At 41.7% G+C, this 23474-nt stretch overlaps 1 protein-coding gene across 4 annotated transcripts in view; it reads right to left on the bottom strand.

The window, feature by feature from the left end:
* Nucleotides 1-2182: 2182 nt before the first annotated feature.
* The window catches only part of FGF14 (fibroblast growth factor 14), a 282538-nt gene continuing 261246 nt past the window's right edge, over nucleotides 2183-23474 (bottom strand). For all 4 annotated transcript variants that reach the window (XM_033147792.1, XM_033147795.1, XM_033147791.1 and 1 more), the window contains exons 4-5: nucleotides 9079-9277; nucleotides 2183-5885 (exon numbers count right to left, since the gene is read on the bottom strand). In XM_033147792.1, coding sequence (XP_033003683.1) covers nucleotides 5749-5885; nucleotides 9079-9277 — 336 coding nt within the window. In that variant the 3' untranslated portion in view covers nucleotides 2183-5748. The remainder of the gene's footprint in view (nucleotides 5886-9078; nucleotides 9278-23474) is intronic.

Genomic DNA, 23474 nt, shown 5'->3' with positions numbered 1-23474 from the left:
CAATTTAAAGTGCAGGAGCTGGCGGGAACCCCCAGGCGGCCAGGGCAATTCCCCACGGCCACCTGGCCATATGCGTTTTGGCTACCCAGGGATTGTGACCAAGTGTCAGGATCTGCAACAGCCACCTACCTGGAGGAAGGGGTAAGCGTCCATTTTCATTCACTTTTCCAATAATGTATTTTTGCTACAGTTAATTAGGCTGTAAGATTTCATCTTGTGTGTAATTCACTTGCCTGCATAGCCTGTTCACTATGTGTGCCATAATGAGAATTGCCGTTGGCTATATGAGTGAGTGGCATACATAGGGAAATATAAACCTAAGGTGGCTTGTTGCTTTTATATACTGCCCACTTAAATCTGCAAGCGACACTTCCCTTGACATCTAAGATTCAACGTATAGTTTTATAAGGAGCTAACCCAACATATAATTTTGAATCCAACGAAAATGTTCAGGGGAAACTAGCAGTGCAGTCTTTCCAAGATGGTGCCACTTGAAAGTGCAGTTGGAACATTGCAAGTGCAAATGCTTTTCTCATGAGAATCCCCCCTGGAAAGATAAAGTATGTACTCAAGAAACGTGTCTCAATCCAGTGCAAACAGGTCTTGCAAATGCACATCCCCAAAGTTTGAGGGGGTGTGTGTGTTCCTGTGGGGGACCCTCTTCACGTGGTCCATAAAGGATGTGACTTATAATTTGTGGACAACCATGGTCCACTTCCCTTCAGGGAAGGAATGTGCCCAAGCAGGCTGTATTCAAGGGGATTGCCAGTATGAAAATAATGACCACCTGCTGAATTTATGGATATGCAGCAGAAATATAGCAAAATAATCTGATTGGCCCTGATTATCTCTTGACCCTAAGTGATGGTATTTGTCCATATCCTACCTGTCTATTTAAAGACTAAGAGCCAAACTCCACGCAGAGCAGGAGACTTTTCCTGATGTCTCTTTCATAACTTAAAAAGTAGCTGGGGCCTAGAAGGATAGCATGGGAAGAAAGGGTTTAAGCATCCACTACTCCTGCACTGCTTCTCTGGTCAAATTAGCAGCCTCTCTCCCCAAACCTGCTTTGAAGATATCAGGAGATGAGACTCTCAATCTTAAAAATTTGGGGGATAAAATACCTCCGTTTGAAAAGTATCACAAGAATATGATTTTTAAACCAAATAGCTAAAAATAAATTGTATTTAAGTATCCATAGATGGATGGTGTCTTTTCAGGACATAGTTGAAAAGTATTTCAGTGCAATACAAGAGAAGGTATGTAAGCCAAATCACCTAATGCAATAGGATATTGGCACTAAGACAGTGAAAACCTTCCCCCATATGGTAAGAAGAAGACCACCCCCCTCAATACACACACACACACATCCCAGGCAAAATCTTTATAGCAAGTAGTCATTTATTTTTTTTAAATGCCTTGATAGTTTGCTATAGGGCAATATAATTCTAAAGAAGTTAAATCAAATTGATGCAGGGAAAAATAATTTCATACAAATATTTTATGTCAGTTTTAATGTAACGTCAAGGACAGAAAATCCTAAAGTGTGTTGCAAACTTTTATATATTACCTCCCTATTAGATCCCTATAAGAGTGTATGAGTGTTGGTGGGCTAGTGAGAACTCCTGTGTGTTGTGGATGCTTCCTAGACAGAACAAAAGGTGGTACTTAATTCAGTATTTTAGCAGGGAATGGGGTTTTTCATGGACTTAGGTGAGATTTTGCAGAATAAGTAAAAGTGTTTTTTTTTTAACTGCTAAAAGGATGAAAGGTGCAGTCTTACCCCACTGCAGTCCATCACCCGGATATCCAGATCCAATGATGAGTTTGGGGGTAGGCAAGTTCTAATGCATGCTTAGAACTCCTTCATCTAGGTTGCCTTTCTCATGTATCTCAGCAAAAGAAGCTGCTGGCATGAATGGCAAAACCCAATATGCCCAAGAAATCCATCAGGGCAAGCAGGTCTCGGGATCAGAGGAATGTCTGATTTCCCTCTGCAATTAGAACTGCATGACATGGAAGGGGTCTGTCATTACCATATTTGTTCATTGCTGATAATGCTGCCTCCTTTGCGGGGATTGAAGCTAGTAGCCAACACAACAAAACATGCAAACTGAGAGAATGTGGGAACACAAACATGGTGTTTACATGGCAGTATACACATTTGACCTGTAAATACAAATTGATTCCATCAAGTTTACTGGTACATTTCTTTAGCAAGTAACAGACAGTTGAAAAGAAAGTTTTGCTTGACAGAAATTAATTTGAGAGGAAACAAAATGGCTACATGTTGTCCTGGAAAACAGCAAGAGAGGTAATAGATTAAGGAGCTAAAATTTTCTTTGGCATGGTCAAAGGAGAGAGAATTGAGTTTTGCCAAACTATGTACATGATGTTTTGTTATACTGCTGCCAATGCAATGTTACTTTGCACAACTTTTTTGGGGGGGTAAAATATCAAATGTTGGGGTTTTTTAATATGCCTTCATACAAATATTTTATTCAATATGTTGCATCTGTGTATACAACAAAATGGTAATAAACACAAACTGTACAATGCAGACAAACTCATTGCTTATATGTATGTCAGTTTAGCAGTACATACCAACAGGTCTGATACATATAGCCTACGACATGCAGTTCATCATTACCATCCTCTTCCCATGCAACAGATGAGACAAGAGACAAACCTAAAGGAGTAACTGAAGCACAAGAAACAATGAATCCTCTCCTTTGTGCTGAAACAGGTTCTCAGTTGGTTTAAGACCCGTCCAGACACAGAAGAGACCACCAAAGGTGACATTGTGTGTTTTACTTACAGCATAGCGCCAACCATTCACATTACAAAAATAAACTCAGCCTTAACATTATATTAGCCACTCTCAACCAGTTGGCTTGGCAACATGAGTTTGCATGTTGGAAATTAAATTGTTGTGTTTCAAAGGATATTGATCCCATTTTGCAGAACTTTGATTATGTCTCATGAGTTTCTCCATAGATGAAAAGATGAAGAGTTGACAGTGCAGGGTAGACCCAACAGACTATACTGTGATGAGTGCAGTCTGGATTAAGATGCAGTAGGGATGAAATTTTATTTTTCTATGCTGGCCTTATAAAATCAGTTGCATGATCTGACCAGATACGATACTATCTTCATACTCCCCAGTGCTAAAGTCAACTGTATACCCAACACCTGCCTCTCCCATTCATCCACTAATACAAAACTGATTCCAAAATTTAGCAAAAAGAATACATTTCACACCTTTTTTATTTTGCTTTCCTGTTTTATAACTTTGTTTCGTTTTAATTCCAGTTGCACAGTATAGAAACTTAATTGTCTATTTAGAATGAAAGTCAGCAGGCTGCTGGAACTGAGTCTTTAGAGAATAACACAAAACATTTCACATTTTAGAGCAAAGTATGGATAGTTTAGAGACCTTCAGTTTCAGTATTTACTACACAGCCCTTGCACATAAGTGTACCTGCATGAGAAGGCTACACCACCTGCTGATCACCCTGAACATCCAATTAATGCAGGGGAAGTTGGTCCTTTTTGTCCCTATGTGGTAGAGAACACAAGAGAGTGTTTTGAGAAAGCCACGGGGTAAAAGGATGCTCAGGGTTTATTTTTGTGCACATACCGTTTTCACTGCTTTAAAACACCTCTTTAGTTTCTTCTTCTTATGTCTTTTTAAGCGCTTGGAAAATTGAGCATCATTTTATGTGCTTCACTCTTCTGGTTAAAAAGAACCAACCTTAAACAGTCTCTTGTCTTAAATGGAAATAAAACAAAAAAATTGGTCTGAATGCTTACATTGTATATTTCTACTTAAGCAACATCACATAACCTACTTGGATGTATATCAAGTGTTTGCTTATTAAAATAGAAGCTGTTATGAAAATCTTGTAAGCGTCAAGAGTTAAGCAATGTTCAATCTAGTTGACTACCTAAGCAGGCTGAACAATTGAACAGATCATAATTTATGTAAATGTGAACCAATTTTTAAAAGCCATTCTGAAAACACAGTCTCAAAAATGAAATGAGGGGGGAAAACATGAAAATGAACACCAAATAGTCTAATACATGGTTTTCCAGAACTGAGGTACATTTTGGTCCATAGCATGCCTTCTGCTTTTATCAAGTTTTTTAATCAGCACTTTCAAGTTCTTTACCAATTTACTTAACATCTTTACAGCATTTTTCTCATGTCTCCTAAGACTTGTGACCATTTGTCATTTCATTTCTCAATTGGCTTCAACCCCACTCTTAAACTGATATCCAGGAAATATCAACAGTATTCGTTTTATTAAGCAATCAAATGGTAAAAGTTCTTAGCCTTGTAATCGTTTTAGAATTTTCCTAGGTTCATGTAGTACAATGGAAAGAATACTGAGATCAAGGCAAGGCACCGTAAACCTAGCAATTTGGTGGGCATATATTATCCTAAAAAGCTGGACTGGAAATGTGGTACTGTTGAAATTATATAGAGAGCATTAAACTCTGCATGCTGAGCTTTTTTAGAAAGAAACACAAAGGAACTCTTTAAATATGTCCCACTGAAAAACTCCCCTCTTTTTTTAAAACACTGAAAGTATTAAAGTATATTCTACCCCTTGCATTGGTGCTGCAAAAAAGAACACAATAACTTCCTTGCCCATGCTTTGCTGAGTAAGAGAGTGGACTACAGCCAAAAAAAATAAGGATGGGATTACGTTCCATTCATTAAAAACAGGAAGGATTCTATTGTTTTGAAATGGACTTAGGTAGCGCAATTTTCATTCATCTTAATTTTTTCCCTTTAACTTTCAAATAATGAGGACTAGTAGATGAAAAATGAGCCTTAGTTCAGGCCTACAAGGCCTACAGAGTTCTTTGGACCCACTTTCCCAAAAATGTGTGGGTCTTGCTCGCTGGGCAAGGCAAATGTTACCATTACCAGTAAGCCTGTGATATGTATAAAACACACACACAAAAAGAAACTGCCAGGGGATGTCAAACATTGGCCTCGAGAGATTGTTGACCGGCCATGTTTGATGTTTTTCCCTTCTCAGTAATGCCAAACTCAAGAACACACTAGAGAGTATCCTTGCCGAATCCCCATTTGTACATCTGAGACAATGATCCTATTCCTTGACAGGTATAATTCCGAATAGGGTTTCGACAGCTCCCCTGATTCCCTGATTGCTTTTCAGAACTAAGCCACCAGCAACGTTTAACTCTGAGAGAAACACAATCCCTGCAAAGGAGTCACACAAACAGCAGAGCGAGCAGCCTTGTAAAAAAGGGGGAAGAAGAGAAAATTCATAATAGCACAGGTTAACAGCATCTATCTAGAAATTACTTATTTTGTGTGCTACAAAATTGAACTTAAAACACATGGGTTTCCTGGACTCAAAAGGGGGGTTATGGGTAACTTGTCAGCAGGCAGGATATCAAGTGTACTTGTGAAGTATGTCATTCACATGAGGTGTCACAGTCACAGAAAAGATATTAAAAAGGCATTCCATATCTGGTAGGGCATTCCATGGTCTGAGTTCAGCTGGTTAACCAGGTGTCTTCTTTGCTGTAGGAGGAGATACGGGTTGAGATTTATCCGCTTGCAATAACCTAGTTTGGGACGAGTGAAGAGCAAGCATTTGCTTGCCTCCAGCTGATCCGCAGACACCAGAGTGAGAAAGTCTTGCAAGGATAAAATGCTCAGCCGTACTTAAGAGAGCTCAATAAGTCACAATACCCATGAGGATCTGGCTATGTTGTCTTACTCTTGTTAACTGGTTTGCCTCCATTCATTATTGCCGATGCACTTGTGCTTTTACTTGGAGTCACCCCAGCCTTTGGCACTGTTTCTCCAACATCATGCAAAGATGGTTCTCGATACATGGCAACTACACAGGAAGAGGAATGAGGAGAAGAGAAAGAGATAAGATGTGTAAGTAAAACGTGAGAGATCCCAATACTTAAACTCCATTTAACTGAGTTGCTGCTTTATAAAAATAAAAAGGGAGTTTAAACACACACACTTGTATAACACTGGTTCTGAAAGACCTACATTGGCTTCCAGTACATTTCCAGGTGCAATTCAAAGTGTTGGTGTTGACCTTTAAATCCCTAAATGGCCCCGACACTTTATACCTGAAGGAGGGTCTCCACCCCCATCATTCAGCCTCGACACAGATCCAGCACCAAGAGCCTTCTGGCAGTTCCCTCAACTGCGAGGAGTGAAGCTACAGAGAACCAGCCAGAGGGTCTTTTTTACAGTGGCACCCACCCTGAGGAATGCCCTCTCATTAGATGTCAAGGAGATGAGTTTAGAAGACATCTGAAGGCAGCCCTGTTTAGAGAAGCTTTTCAATGTGTAATGTTTTATTATGTTTTTATGTATGTTGGAAACTGCCCAGAGTGGCTGAGGTAACCCAGTCAGATGAGCAGGGTACAAATATGGTTGTGTCATAAGTTCCTTCTGATTATATGTATAAAAGTTATGGGGAATTGGAAGCTGGATGAGTTTAAAATCTACAACATTAAGATATGTAAAGCAAGTATTTATGTAGATAGGGTTAAGACCATTTTAAACAGAGAATGGCAATTGTCTCAAGATGCAGTCTGAATGAGAGACAACTACGCTACTTATAATATGATGACATTTTGATTAGACTCATGTGATGGAGAAATCCCTTTTAGGTGTATTTCGATATATATTAGCTTTCTACAACACTCACTCAAAATTGCCTGGAGACCAGGCATGCTACTCCCAGATCTGAAACCATCCATGTTGTCCAATGAAGCTGTCACACCCCTATTGATTCCACAAGGCTAATGCACATTCTATCAGCTAGCAGACTAATTAAATATCCACGTGTAACAGCGACCATCACCACCCTGATAGTTTTCTTGGCCCATTCACCTTTAGCAATTAACAAACACACTGGGAGGGCAAGCTTTAAAACTAGCTTTCCTAATAACTGGTTCTAAATTGGCAGGGCCAGCGCCTCCAACCATAATTGGTTAAGGGTCCCAGTTGAAAAATCTGCCCACTAACGGTGCTACTTTGAAAACACAGACTATAACAATATCAGACTTCCCAATCCTAGAGAAATTGCTCCCAGTGCATTTCCTATAGAGGTGTAAGCATACTGGCTGTTAGTATTAAGTCTTAAGCACTGGCTCTGTCAATGCCATAGTTATGTATGAAGAAGTTATGTATGCATACTAAGCAGGTAGGTGGGAAACCACCACTCTCCTTAGCTCTGTTTACCTGTGCTGTGACATGTGAGCAGAGGCATAGCAAGCCCAAGTGGTACCCAGTGCGGATTTTTTTTTGTCACCCCCCCCCATATCCGCCCATACCCCTTCAAGTCACAGTGAGCATTTTGCGTCCCCCCACAATGCTTTGTGGCACCTCAGAGACATCACCTTGCCGACAAAGGTCCGTATAGTTAAAGCTATGGTTTCCCCAGTAGTAATGTATGGAAGTGAGAGCTGGACCATCAAGAAGGCTGATCACCGAAGAATTGATGCTTTTGAATTATGGTGCTGGAGGAGACTCTTGAGAGTCCCATGGACTGCAAAAAGATCAAACATATCCATCCTTAAAGAAATCAGCCCTGAGTGCTCACTGGAAGGGCAGCTCCTGAAGTTGAGGCTCCAATACTTTGGCCACCTCATGAGAAGAGAAGACTCCCTGGAAAAGACCCTGATGTTGGGAAAGATGGAGGGCACAAGGAGAAGGGGATGACAGAGGATGAGATGGTTGGGCAGTGCTCTCGAAGCGACTGGCATGAGTTTGGCCTGGCGTGCTCTGGTCCATGGGGTCACGAAGAGTCGGACACGACTGAACGACTGAACAACAACATAAAGGAAAATGGAATCGAATGGATATAAGTTAAGAGTTGGTATAATTGTTAGACAGTTGAAGATAATAAGAAAGATGAACGACGATAAGACAATGTGGAAAATGAAGAATCAAGTTAAAGAAGACAGTAGGAGGAAGAGGGGAAGTCAAGGAGTGATAAAGAATGTATGGAATATAAATTGTATGTGATGTAATGTTAAAAGTAAAATCAATGAAGAATATATTAAAAAGAAAAAGAAACTGAACAGATGGCAGCCGTGACTGAGAGGGATACCGAACAGGAGGGTGCAGCCTTGCCACCTAAAGCCAGGACTTCCTTTGCTGATGGGAGCAGACCCACTTGTCCCGACAAGTGCGCACTTGCAATCTCAATATTCCCACAAGGAGAGAGAGTCTCATGAGCTAGTCTCATGAGCCAGTGTGCCATGCCTCATCTTTAATGACCTTCTGGCCCCAATTGTTTACATTTTATTTTTCCCTGTAGGAGTATTTTGTATATTGCTTCATTCTGTTTGAAAAGGGCACACATGAAAGGCTTTTTGTGCGTGTGGTGGTACTTGATCAGGGCTTGAGTGTGGAAAGCCACTTTCGAAAGCACTTTTCCAGCATCTCAAAATGGACTGCGGATGTAGCATGGCTGCTAAAAGACGGGGCTGTGAAGAAAGAAATTTTTGTCTTTGTCATAGGCTCAATAGGTGGCCTTTGAGAGAGCCATCCCTCTCCCACCAGCCTCAGTTCCCACCTGCAATATGGGGGTGATAAAAAATACAAGGCTGTTGTAAGGATTGTTGAGACAATATATGTAGAGCACTTTGCTTGAAAATGCATTGTGAAATATAATTCAAAACAAAAATTCAGGGTTCATGCTTTGTGGTAAGTTTTTGTGTAACCAACTAGGGAGATCTGAATCTCAGCATATGCTTTATTTCTGATGATTTTTTTTAAAATGGAAATTGGAATGGAAAGTGCTTATAAAAGCTAAGTCAAATGTCCAGCCCAGCCCACTTATACCTTTTCCCAGAAAAGCTTATATATCCAAAACTGAACAGAAGCTATGGAAGATGTCCCAACAAATTTCCCTACAAAATACTCATTGGAGCTAGGGAGATATCATCCAGCAATCTTTAGAAACCCTCATGAATGATAAAAATGTACCCCTGAAGCCACCCACTCTGTGTGCTGCACAAAAAGTGAAGATACGCCACTAATGCCAATGCAAAGCTTACCTTCCAATGGCTTCGGTAGAAAATGCGCTGCTGGTTTTGTTTTCTTCACTCTATTTCCTTTCATGACTTGGCCTTCTTTATTGAGCCCCAAGAACCAGGCCCTTCCTGACTCTTGCTGTCTGTAGAGCATTGATGAGTAGATTACATAATAATTTTCGAAAACAGACTCCTTAAACTTGCATTCTGGTGTAAAAAGTTCCTGCAGGGGAAAGAAAATAGGTTAGAGGACAACCGCAGCAAGTGTTCTCCCCCCGCCCCCAATTCTGTTTTGGGTTTACTACATTTAAATACAAAAACCCATGTGGCATCTGGGGCTCATGGATTTTTTAAAAAGAGAAAGTTTAGTTCCCAGTTTTGTTATTGGGGAAGCTTCGGCAATTCAGTTCATGCTTATGAACACACCTGTAGGATGACGAAGCACAGTTTTCAAATGCCTAGCACAAAAAGCTAAGACTCTTTGATGAAACAATGTATGCCATATTCAGGCTCTTTGGTTGAATGCATTGAAGACAAATATTTGAACCACATCAACAAAAAAAAAAAAAGCACGAGCAGTAAAGGCACCGATCTTGGAGACATCCAAAGAAAATACCTCCCATGTAAGTGATTTTTTTTTTAAAGTCAACTAAAAGTAAGAGGTGAAAAGGCCTGTGTAGAAAGAGTGTACAGTGATGCCTTTGAATATAGGAAACTACTTTATACCAAGTCAGATCATTGGTCCATCTAGCTCAATACTGTCTACAATTACCGCTTTCCCGGGTTTCAGCAGGGAGCAGTCCCAGCACTACAGGGAGATGCTGGGGGTTGAACCTGGGACATTCTGCATGCAAAGCAGATCCTTTACCACTGAGCTATGGCCCTTCCTTTCCCCCAATAGGCTACTTAACAGCTCCACAGGTCAAATTTGACAGGTGGGCAAGCAACCCATGTGTCAATCAACTGACATCACGAATGACATCATGGGATTAGTTCCTTTGAAGTCTGGATGTCAAAGCAGGCAACATGACACTACTTTGAAGGATTGCCCTCCCTTTGCATCAGCAGTTGCAGGGAAGATCTTGCTCAAACTTGCTATACTCTGATTCTTTTTTACAAGGAGAGGCCATTATGTTCAATCAGCCATAAGGGTTTTAATGCAAAATCCCAACTTCTCTGTGCTTCAAATGTCTGGTACAATGGTTTATTTCCTAAGTTACATGGGTTCCAGGCAAAGTTTCTTCGGTCCCTATTACAGGTCCCAAACTGTGTCCCAAATTCAATTCTATTTCTGGAAACAGGTGAATGCCCACTCTCCACCAAAGCATGGTGGGCTGCCTTGAGATACTGGCTCAAGATCTCAGTTTTTGGCCTGCAGAAGGGATTATTAGTACATTTAACCAATGAGAAGTTTGTCAGCCCATGGCTGAAAACTGTGGCCAGAAAAGCCACCTCGATTGGACTTCCATCATCCCTCTTATTGAAACAGCCTGCACTTCTGGTTTAAGTGAGTGGGCAGCCAGAAGCAGTGGGGTAGATTCCACTGGCTTGAAGGAGAAGCATGAGTCTTGTCGAACAGTGCTTTTGCTCAGGGCTTTAAGTCGCCACTTATATCTTGCTGCCTTGACTGCATGATCCCATTCCCTGCTGGAAACAGGGTACACAGCCAATGAGGTATTAAACCCTCTCCTCCTGCCCACCAGCAGTGATGTCAGCTGATGGTTGGGTGGATGTGGTATACAGAAAATGGCAACATTTCTCATCCCTATAATATATAAAGCATGGCTAACAAAGGACTTTTGAAATGTTCCAGAAACCTTGGGGTAAACAATTTCTGTTGCTAAAAGGGACCACTCACAATCATGATTCATTGCCATTCAGTTATATTTGGCTGCCCAGCAACGAAGGTAGCAATAATTATTTCAAATGCAAAAGCAGAAGCTTCTGTAAACCCATTCGTAAAAGCAGCAAAATCTAAAGCTAAAATCCTCCTATTATGCTCAATAGATATTATATGTAATTTTAGACTTTTAAAATCAAATCCACTTGCATGGTAACTTTTATTAAGAATTGGCTCTTCTTTGACTAGAATATATATATATATATATATATATATATATATATATATATATATATATATATATGTATATATATATATGAAAGAGCTCAATATAACCAAAAACTTAAGTTAAAATTCTTCAAAACTGTAGATATTGAAAAAGAGTGAATAAACTTTCATTACTTCAGACTATAAGTACAACCTCCTGTATCCACCAGAGTTCTTAAAAAAGCAGCAAGACTGGGAAAATGGCCAAGCATCCAGGAGTTGCCAATTTTATTTTAAAATGACAAAGTTTGCGATTAGAGCTTTGCAGATATTTCTCTGAATACTGATTTTAGGTAATAACGAAGGATCAGGCTAATTATGTTGGTAACCTTAACCTTGTATCTTGGTAAGAAACTATAATCATTTCCACCTTTTGAATACTTGCCCTCTGTGGAAAAAGATATGTGTAGATTTGGGCTATTTATGATTAAACTTTTCTCCATTTGATAGAAAAATAATGCCACATGATACTACCCACAACTATGTCTGGATCCAAACTTTTAAGTACGGTATTGTGCAAATAAAGACAGCTGCCATATTGTGTAGTATGACCACTAAACCAAATGGTACACAGTCTCTAGCTCATATAAAAGCAACAGATTTCTCTATATAGATAATAGTGAACATAATTTCCTTTATTTCTGATGCTCACGTATAGTTGCCAATGCTTAGATAGTTGAAGCAGCAGCACACATTCACAAGAGGAAGATTATCAGCAGACTTGACAGAACCCTAAGCCTTGCAGATGTATGTATGTATGTATGTATGTATAAACAAACAAACAAACAAACAAACAAACAAACAAATATGGCTCAAACAACTCTAAGGCCCCCCAACTAAAAAAAAGACCTAATGAGGACTGAGCATGCTCAGTGGTCATGGAATGCTGACTGACTCATGGAAAAATGGGTGGGAGGTAGAACGGAATGGAGAACCTGAAGGGGACATGGCTGCCTATCAGAAACACTAATACTCCACACTGCAACATTTTAACAGGACTTGGTTGTTTGTGTGTGTATCTATGCAATCAGGTGAAGTGGAAGGGGAGAAAATAACATCGATTTACTTTTCAATTTACACACAAAAACAAAAGCCAGCATTTAAGTTCAAAGCTTGCATGATTATGAAAATAAGTGAATTCAAAGAATTAATGAACCATGGGTAAGACACTTGAAAAGCAACCACCTTATTATTATAATTAGTCATTTCTCCCATGCAACTGGAATAAAGGGGGGGGGAGACAACCAGGAGGTCCCTGCACTTGTGCTACTAATTTGCAATACTTCATTCAATATACAGCAATATGGGTATGATCCAACCAAAGCTAAGAACCTTTAAGTTCTGTTGATTTAAATACCACAGTGTTGCATTTGGAAATGCATTCCTCTTTTTTGAAAGTAGTCACCCTAACATGTACATTCATACATAATTAAAAATAAGAATTTTAATGCAAGGTTTCTCATTATCCTCTAATACCTTGGGGTGGGGGACCCTTTTTGCTCTTGGTGCTGCTGAAACTACAGCACAATTGTTCGTTTTCTTTTCTTTTTGTACTGCTATCACCCATCCCTTCTTTGTGCAAAAGACAGAACACAGAGGTTCTATGAGTGGAGGGTGGGAATCAGATGTGAGCATCCGCCCTCGAACCCACATGCACCAAGAATGGAAGTTTTCCATGATTAAGTCTATAAACTCAACCAGCCACTCCCTTTCTGGCAGGATCTAGCAGCCCTGCTCCTCCCAGCGTCTTCATGTACAAGATAGTCTCACTCAGAGCAAATGATTATACCTTACAGAGCTCCAATAAACTAAAAGGATCTTCTCTTGAGCATGCTGTTCCGCTTTAAGTAAATGTGCACAGCAGGAGGTGCAGTCCATAGCTTGCAAATAATAATGGAATGGGATGGAAACTAGGACCAGCAGTTGTGTTCTTGAATCCCATGTGCCCTGGATACCACCCGAGCCCTCATTTAACCTAACCAAGCCTCTGAGGTGCATCAATCAAATATCCTCCTCCTGCTTTCAGTGTCCTTGGGATTCCCTTGCGAAGTGGCATAGGGAATCCATGACATTTTAGCTGACGTGCACTTTTATTATAAAAGTGAGAAATTTTGAAGCTAGTTAGATGACAGGTGTAAAATCCAGAGAGTTCTGCAGTTTTGCAAAAGTCAGCTGGAAAAAAATGTGATGGGCTGACAAAATATTGAATGTTCTGTCATGTACTATATGCTGCATTTAACTCTTCTGGAACTGCTACTACAGGTAGTACAGCTCGCTTTGACTTAAACCTCAATATAACTGGATCAGCTGAGAGTTGTCTTGTCCTAGCATGTTCAGAGGAACTCATAACCCTTGTAGATGACATGATTACTGGGTTGAATTTTCAAATTATGGGGTTTCCCAAGTGACGTTCTGTTTATGTTATCTGTTTTTACTGCAAATCTTTTAAGGGATCTATGCATTTACATTCAACTAGTTTCAAGAAAGTTGATTTTAGACTAGCGTTCTTGCCACAGAGAAATTGCATTTATTCAGCAATAAGGAACTCCACATTTTCTTGGTGGGAAAATGCGATTCCTTTCCTATGTAGTTCATCCAGAACCCTTGAAACTGCACATTGCGTGTGGGGCCACCTAGTGGCTAGTGACCATGCCATCATATGGTTACAAGTGACAGTCCAACTCCTCCCCCACCCCATACCCATACAAATTTGACAGTGTTCTTAAATGGACTCCTCTACTATTTCCATTTCAGAGATAAACATTCCTCACTCTATTTGTTCACTAGTAATGCTGATTATAGCCTTTTGTAGTATAAAGGGGAGAAATAACTCCCTCGCCAATGTTGTCCTGTCATTTAATGAACATTTAATGTGTTCCTGCTGGCTGCTGCCTAAAAATATAGTTATAGCCCGTGTACCAACCCATCCCTCTGGCACTAGAGTGCAGAAGTGTACTTTTTTTATTTTAAGAAATCTAGAAAGAGCTCTCCCTATTCACATACTAGAAAAGGCCAATTGTATTTCTAACCAAGTCTGTCATTCTTTCCTTGGGGGAAAGATTTGGGGTTCAATCCAGTGTCCATGTAACATGGTACAGTTGTGGAGCTGCACCGAGATCTGCCCCCTCCTCCTCCTCCTCCTCCTCCTCCTCCTCCTCCTCACCGCACACACAAGCAAGCAGGAACTGCATCACTACAAAAGAAAGAAAACAACCACTTTTCTCATAACCTGTCAATTGTGTGTGTGTGTGTGTGTGTGTACACCACACTACTATGGGAAAAGAGAGGTAATAGAATTGTAGAATTGGAAGGGACCTCAAGGGGCATCTAGTCCAACCCCCTACAATGCTGGAATCTTTTGCCCAATGTGTCTCATGCTCTACCAACTAAGCTACCTCTAATATTCTATATAAATAGGGTTTCCTGGTGCTTCCCTCACTGCGAGAAGTGAAGCTTCAGGGAACCAGGTAGAGGGCCTTCTTGGTAGTAGTGTCCTCCCCGTGGAATGCCCTCCCTTCATATGTCTAGGAGATAAAGAACTATACAAGTTTTTGAAGACAGCCTTGTATTTGGAAGTTTTTTTATGTTTTTTATGTTTTTGTATAGAGCGAGATGAGCGCCGCAACCCCAGAGTCGGACACGACTGGACCTGATGGTCAGGGGTCCCTTTACCTTTTTTATGTGCTGTAAGCCACCCAGAGTGGCTGGGGAAACCCAGCCAGATGGGTGAGGATTTGCTCAGATGGGGTTTGTTCAAGGTAAGTGTGCATAGGATTGCAGCCTTAATCATTTGTTAATTTCAGCTGTTTCTTTTCCAGGTAGATGGGTTGTTGTGCAGTGAATGTGCATACCATACACTAACACACACTCTTCCTCCAACCATGCACTGCATTTATATTTTCTGTTTCTGTTTTACAGAACAAACCCTTCTCAGCATGCCTCTGTAACGGAAGTGGTTGTAATGTTCTGCTTCAACATTTTGTGTCCCACCTTCATACATAATAGCCAATGTGGCTTCAGAAGTAACACAAGAATCACAATTGACAGTACAATTCTATATATTCCCCTCCTCTCTCTATATATGTGTGTGTTTACTCAGAAGTAGGTCCCAATTAGTTCTATGGGGACTTACTCCCAAGTAAGTGAGTACAGGATTGCAGCCTAAAATCTAAAATCACAGTAGTCATTAAAAAAAGAAAGCAAAATGTTGGAAAAGCAACAATTTGGTGAACACAAACATGGCCTTCTACCAAACGTGGTAGAAGAAGAAGATATCCCGCTTTTTGGATTTGATATCCCGCTTTTCACTACCCGAAGGAGTCTCAAAGCGGCTAGCATTCTCCTTTCCCTTCCTCCCCCACAACAAACACTCTGTGAGGTGAGTGGGGCTGAGAGACTTCAGAGAAGTGTGACTAGCCCAAGGTCACCCAGCAGCTGCATGTGGAGGAGCGGAGACACGAACCCCATTCCCCAGATTACAATTCTACCTCTCTTAACCACTACACCACACTGGTAAGGACAATGGAGCTCTCCCCTCCTCTCAGCTTACCTTAGGCACGCAGTGTGTGCCTGGATGTACGTACACTGCAGCCCTCAATTACAGTAAGAGGTTGGTGTGCATCTCCCATGGAAGGATCCATCTGTCTCCAGAGCCCCAGCCTGCAAATTGTTCCTGCTCTCAAGGAACTTCCAGGCTAGGGCACTGGGGAGGAGAAAGACAGGGTATATGGAAAGTGGACACGGGCATCCCATGGAAAATAGCTCACTGAGTTTTGGTTCGTGAACTTAGTTCTATACTGTGCACTCCACTACTGGAAAACGTATTCCTTGTTTTATTTACAAAGAACAAAGGGGGGGGGAGCATTCCTCACTGAGCAAAGTTAGAGAGCTTCCCATCCATTCTTTGTCGACAACACATGGTACTATTAGCTCAAACGGAACTCGCAATAGGTTAGTGCTCTCTTTGGTGCTAGCAATTGTTTTCCGATACCTCCCTCCCCGTCCCGAAGGCCGCCTTTCATCCAGAAATAAACTGAGCATCACAAATCCTGAACCAGAGATTTCATCTTCTGCTCCTGTCAACAATTACAAAGAAGCACAAATGTTAAGGAAGCCTCCTCTACCCACACGTTGTCTGCCTCTTGCTTAGCGCTTTGCAGACTCACAGCTTTTTCAAAACACCCACGGTCTGCTTACCTCTCTCACACAAGTCATCAGCATAGACCTCCGCTGAACACAAGCTGCTTCAACCCCCCCTTTCAAAAGATCATTAGATAACTTCCAAAAGAGTATCATAATATGGATTTCTCGTGGCTCTGGTATGATGATGATCATGATGGTAACAACCACTATGGTAATAATTCAATTTCTTACCTGCCCTTCACCATGAGGTCCCAGGGAAGGTTACAACACTTTTAGAGTACCCTTTTCAACAGTTTCAAACAAATTACTGTCACAAGAATAGGGTGGGTCCCAAAAACATACAAAACTGGCAAGAAGTCCCGCTTGCAAAGGGTAAGTGGGAAGCTCATTTTACGCTCCTGTTTATTTATATCCTACCTTTCCTCCAAGGAGCTCAGAGTGGTGTACATACATCTCCGCCCCAATTTATCCTCACAACAACCCTGCGAAGCAGGTTAGGCTGAGAATGAGTGGCTGGCCCAAGGTCACCCAGTGAGCTTCATGGCTGAGTGGGGATTTGAACTCAGTTCTCCCGGGTCCTAGTAGTCCAGCAGTCTAACCACTACTCCACACTGCATCTTATTCCTTTGCAGCAATGTCTGTGCCTGCTCCTACACCTGATGTGACATATGATGGAGAAGGTACTGGGCATGGCTCGTGAGGAATGGCTTTGCGGGTCAAATTGGGATCTGTGCTGGGCCGAATTAAGTCCACAGACTGGAGCATCCATTGGATTTAGATCAGTGTTTCCCAAACTTGGGTCTCCAGCTGTTTTTGAACTACAACTCCCATCATCCCTAACTAGCAAGTCCGGGAAACCCTGATGAGCCTATTAAATTCTAGACACTTATTTAAGAAAGATGCTGCATAGTAAACACTTACTGTATTTCAAAGCTAAAATCATAGTACAATTAATCTCAAAATAATGATCAGTACTGCACTTACAGCAGTGCATAGTTTATTAAAGATACCTGTTCATGAAATTATTTAACAAAATATAAATTTCAGTTTATAATTTGTTTTATTAAAATGAAACCAAAGTGTATCCATGAATAAATTAGTTTGCACTGATCACTGCTGGGCGGGTTTCCACTTTGGTTATGGCACAGAGGAAGGGTAGGATATAACTTTATTAGTCAGAACTCTCAGTGAATTACACGGAACATATGTAGCTTGGGAAATTGTCTTATTTTCCTTTTCTATAAGGTTCAGCGTGTTCAGTAAAGGTACCAAAGAAACTGATACAGCATCCATATTTTACTGGATATAGGTACAAGGCAAATCTCTTGATACAAATATGGTTTACACACACTAAAAGCACTGATCTTAATAAGCTGGCTACAGATTAGTTAAATAAGAGTGCTTTGGTCTAATCCGATTTGCAGCCGGATTCGCAATTTGGTTAAGCTGAAGCATTTTAATTTAAGCTGATTTAATCTCATTCAAATCTACAGGGCTAAACCGGCTTAAACCTTAGCAATTTAGCTCAGCTGGGTTAAGGATGGAGCTGTTATTCACATTACGGCCAATGGAACAAAACAAGTTAAATTCCAACTACTTGTGTGTGGGTTGGGCTGCCCTTGACCTTAATATCCTACAGATTGGCTTAGGCTGCAATCCAGACCACAGTGATTGGGAAGCGAACCACACTGAAATCAATGTGCTCAAGAGCCACTCTGGGCATTGCAACCATCTAGAAGAGAGGACAGGCACATGACAAACTTGTGATCCTTGTGTAATGCCCAAACTGGGGGCCCACATATCTCCCCTGTGAAAAGACAATATCTCCTGCTGCATATATGAGTTGTCACTTGAACTGTTACAAAGCGTCCCTTACCCAGAATGCTTCTCTTTTGTACTCCACAATTAGGATGGAGTCAGGCTTCTCTTCACGCACCATGTTATTCCATGTCTGGTCTTATATAGCAGATCGATTTGTTTTTCAAACATCTGCTATTAAGTTAAGAGAGTGGAAACCTTGTTGATGGCTGGGCAAGCAGTCAATAAGGTCTGGTCGCCTGGGAACTTGCAACTCATTTGGAGAGTTCCCCAATCCACATTTGCAAAGGGATCCTTTAGGCAAGGAGCAAGGAGGATGGCGAAGAGGCAAGCTACCGACTGTGATAATGCTTCCTAGAGACCAGAGAGAGTAAGGAGCACACAGGACTGGTTGAGCTCTGCCTTTACTGGGACTGATCTAGCAAGCTCCAACAAGGAGAATGCTGGAAGCTCATAAAGGCAATAGGAAATGTGTCAGGCTCCTGCTTAAAATTAGTTAAATACTACAAGAAAACTATTTTTAAAAATGGATGATGGGATTTGCAGGGGCAATCAATAAGTAGGAGAGGACTTTCTTATTCCTATTGCTTCCCATTTACAAAGCCTCCCCTGTCACATCCCACCCACCTCCTGCCACTTCATTTCCACAAACGCCCATGGAAGCCCCATGTTTGCTGCCAAACGTGTAGTTTCATCCTAATGTCTCCTTTGAAAGTGCACGTAGGATCATGCTGTTGGCAGCAATTGCAATGTTACCCCCAACCAATGCTTGTCTTAGGAAAACCTACACCGATTCTTTTGATATGCTAAATATATTATGGCAAACAAGAGGGAGGGGGAACTGAAGGAAAAGGAAGCATCAACTATGAACCCACTTGATTTATAAAGGCAGAGATTTTAAATGCTACCAAGCCGGCCCATCATGCTATATAGCTGAAAATGACCACTCAAGTGGACATTGTCTGCTTTTTACAATTTTTGTTCAATAAAATTACAAAACTTTCCCCCTCTTTGAAGATGACTTTGAGAATAACATTTCATTCACAGAACATCTACTTGCCAGGAACACATTACCAGCCACTAATGATATGGTCCATGGGGTCACGAAGAGTCGGACACGACTGAACAACAATGATATGTGTTGCAGAGACAGTAGCTATTCAATGAACGAAACGGAGAACAATATTACAAGCAGATTTCAACTTTTATAGCTTGGTGAAAAGCCACAGGTATGTGCAATTGACAATGCTTTTCTCTACGCAGCAATATTAGCTCGATAGTCATGCATCTTCAGAAAGATAAGTATAGTTGACCCTATTCCCACTTCATTCCACTGAGGAAAGATCTACGTGACTTCTATTTAACACTGAAGTGTTCTTCGCCCATTTCAAAATGTATGCAAGCAATTTCTCTTTGATGAAGTTACTTGATCTCCGAAGCTACAGAGAAGTTAATGACGCATGGCTTGCACTGTATGCCCAGAGTGCAAAGCATTATGTAGGTTTTATCTCAGAGACAATGCAATGGGGCTTATCAGTAGTCCCATTACAGAAATTAGAAATTAAGGGCAAAGCAGACTGAGGGCAGTTCCAGGCGTGGGCTTTTTCAAGTGATTAGTCTGCTTTCGCAGGTGAACAACTTTTTGCCAATCACTGCTGGTTCAAATGACACGGCCACCGTGAAGGAAACACCATGAAGGATGATGTGCAAGGGGTGAAGCAAAGAGCATGATGTGCACCCGGCTTCCGTCCCCTTGCATCACCACCTCTGCCAATACAAAGGGCTACAGGAAGGCACATCCCATTCTCATGCACATTGCTAGCAATGGGTCATTCTGCAGCAACTACTTGGGAGGAATGGGCTGTGAAAGTGGTTACAAACCATGTTTAAGTCCTTTGCTGCCAGAAAGAAAACACCTCACTGCAACTGAGTGTTGTGATTCGAGGACCCTCCTCCCGCATGTCAGGAATAAAACACAACGACACATAGATTTTAGGTTAAATGGAGATTAAAAGGCCACAACTTTATTGGTTACAGCATGTGAGTGGTATTGGCTTAGGCATTGGGTTGAACAGACTATAGTTGACTCCCCCCGCAGAGCGTGGAGTCACTCTAGGGTTTACCGCCCAGAAGGCGGAGCCCGTTGATGCAAGATACAACTGGAAGCTCCACCCCCTGGAGTCACCGAAGGTCGTGCCATGGCCCCTAGCCACCAACAGGGCATTGGACAGGATCCACGACCTCCGGATTCCTTTACGGAATACCCAAATTTTAGGAGGGTTAGGCGATGGCCCGAACCTTGCCCTCCAACACCACACTAAACCCAATGCCTAACCGCCAATCTAACAAAGTTGTGACAGTTTGCTACGAGGTAGGCGAAAAACCAATGAGGCCGTGCTAAGTTGCCACATTGGACAAAAACTCCTACCAGGCCCCTTGAGAATACAAGGCGACCAACCGAAGTCCATAGCAATGTCCTAACCAAAAGCAACCTAAGGGAGGGTGGGCGGGTGATCCGGCGCAGGAACGAAGCGGAATGGGGATGGTGGCCGCCGCGGCTGCTAAGGTACAGGCTTAAACCCCGCCCCCGAGCCAGCCCTATTGGCTGGCTGCTAGGGGCGCGGCGCGGCGGCGGGGCAGGTAAGGCTGGGGGCTAAACGCCCCCGCGCAGATGCGGGAGCCGGCTCCCGTTCCCAACCCCTCCCCTCGCTGAGGAGGAGAGGCTTTTCGCCATTGCAAAGGCTTAAACAGGTCGGCTTCGTGCAATGCCTCTGTGAGCATAGGGCATCATAAAACACACTAAAGAAAAGCTCCCTAAAGAAATCACCATGGATGTTTGTGAATCTAAAGCAGAACAGAGCCGATGCCGTATTGCTTGCATACAGATTTGGTTCTGAAGTATTTTTTTCTCTCCTTCCTGATTGATTAGCAGGTATCATTAGACACATGAATTGCTCCATCTAATCAGATGATAAAAGATTATTCATGTGATGAGCTTATAATTTGAATACATTCTGAGTGGCATCATCAAATGCTAATTAAATTCTAGACTTTCTTTTTTTATAATTGGTACCAGGGGAGTATTCTACACATAATTTTGAGTCAAGGGGGGGGGGGGAGTCCTAACATCTTTTAATACACGTTTAATTGCATGGTGCCAATTAAAGCACAGTCATCCCAGTACACATATGGTGCTTGTACCAGGAGACCTTCATTCTCATGCAGAATATGCAGTGGGGGGGACATCTACCTGACTGCCTATTGCAATGCTGTTTTCCTGCTAGACTAAGAGCTCAGGTAGGTTAAGATGGCCCTGAGATAGACAGATATAGGGATGGTATACAGATTTAATAAATAATAAAAATACATAAAAACAAACAGGTATCCTGATTTCTGGACCATAAAGAAGACTGATCGCCAAAGAATTGATGCTTTTGAATTATGGTGCTGGAGGAGACTCTTGAGAGTCCCATGGACTGCAAAAAGATCAAACTTATCCATCCTTAAAGAAATCAGCCCTGAGTCCTCACTGGAAGGACAGATCCTGAAGTTGAGGCTCCAGTACTTGGGCCACCTTATGAGAAGAGAAGACTCCCTGGAAAAGACCCTGATGTTGGGAAAGATGGAGGGCACAAGGAGAAGGGGATGACAGAGGAAGAGGTGGTTGGACAGTGTTCTTGAAGCTACCAACATGAGTCTGACCAAACTGCGGGAGGCAGTGGAAGACAGGCGTTCCTGGCGTGTTCTGGTCCATGGGGTCAGGAAGAGTCAGACACGATTGAACAACAACATGCTGATTTCTGAGACTACTCATAGCTTGAATCAACTGTGGGGAACCTCAAACCCACAGGAACAATTACCGTAAGTACACCATGCCTCCCAGTTGGCTGCAAATTGATGCCAGATATGGTTCTCTCTCTCTCTCTCTCTCTCTCTCTCTCTCTCTCTCTCTCTGTGTGTGTGTGTGTGTGTGTGTAAAAATACTCTGTTACCCCCCTTGCCTCTTCATCTGAATACATGCCACAGTTATATACTGAAAAGAACATAGTCTTCATACAGGGTTGGGGAGATATGTCTTCAAAGGTCAAAGATGACTCAAATATATATTGCTGTGGCACTGGGGAAGTTTCACCATGATCAATATTTGTATGCAGTTCATATGAGAAGTTTCCTAATTCCCACATACCATATTGCCCCTCCATTTCAACACAAATGTAGGAAACAGAATTAAGTGTTGTGTTCTATTTTCTAACCATTTTCAGATTTTGAAGTCAGCATGTGGGCATAGCCCACATCCAGTTTCTACAGAGGTCTTCCCCTAGTTGAAAGAATGATTTCTAAATTGAATATGTTAATGACGGTGGTGGAGTTTGATTACTGTGGTGGATAAGAGAATACTTATTGCCATTAAAAAAATACTTAGCATGTATAGAGCACATTTATAGCGCTAAAAACGTTTTGTATAACATCACCACAGCAATCCTACAACAGGTATACCATCCTTGTATATTAAATGGGGTGGTGGCTTAGCTATGGCTGCCAAATAGATTTGTGACTGAATTGAGATTTGAATTAGGTTTTCTATCTAACAGCTCACAATTTTGTTACATGTTCTGTATCCTACTTTACATACATATCTTCATTGAGCCACACATTAATGAACCCAAAATCTCATTCCTAGTCAGTCACTTCAAGTTCAGACTAATGAGCATATATGTGTGGAACTTGGATATCATATCCACCCCCAATTGCACATCACTTTATACTGGCTTACACTGGAGCATTATTTACGTAAATAAATGGGAGTAAAATATGCTGTTCTTGAGTCTCCTTCCACCCTCAAGCTAACGGATTCGCGCGGAATGATGAATTCATAGCTACAAGACTAATAAATGGTTTCAGCCGTCTCGGGAGTGTGGGCTCAAACTCACAAAGGTATCTTATGATGGTTGAGTACTTAGTCTGCACAATGAAGTTCAAAGGCATGAATAGCCTCTTTCAGTTGTGAAGACCTTGTTTCAAAATTAGTATTACACACCAGTTGGATGTTTCTGAATGGGGCCCGTTTTATTCAAGCGCAGTTAATTGCAAATGTCAGATTTCCTCAAAGCACATCTGCAGCAGCCAGGTCCCCCCTCTCCTCCCTGTCATTTTTTGCTCAGATGCCCTGAGGAACAGTTTCTTTCGAGAGTGACCTACATTATGGCAGGCTGGCTGCTACAGCTGCAGGGAGTATCTTTTAAGGTGGTGTCAACTGTCAGACTAATACTGAAACACCAGTCCCTGGCTGTTAACTTCTCCGGGGGTGGTTTCTGGGAACCCTCCAGTCTTGCATAAAAAGAGCCAAGTCCAG

Source organism: Lacerta agilis, chromosome 4 (assembly GCF_009819535.1).
Source record: "Lacerta agilis isolate rLacAgi1 chromosome 4, rLacAgi1.pri, whole genome shotgun sequence".
Classification (NCBI taxonomy): domain Eukaryota; kingdom Metazoa; phylum Chordata; class Lepidosauria; order Squamata; family Lacertidae; genus Lacerta; species Lacerta agilis.
Note: the sequence above shows the minus strand (reverse complement) of the source record. Positions and strands in the feature narration are given on the sequence as shown.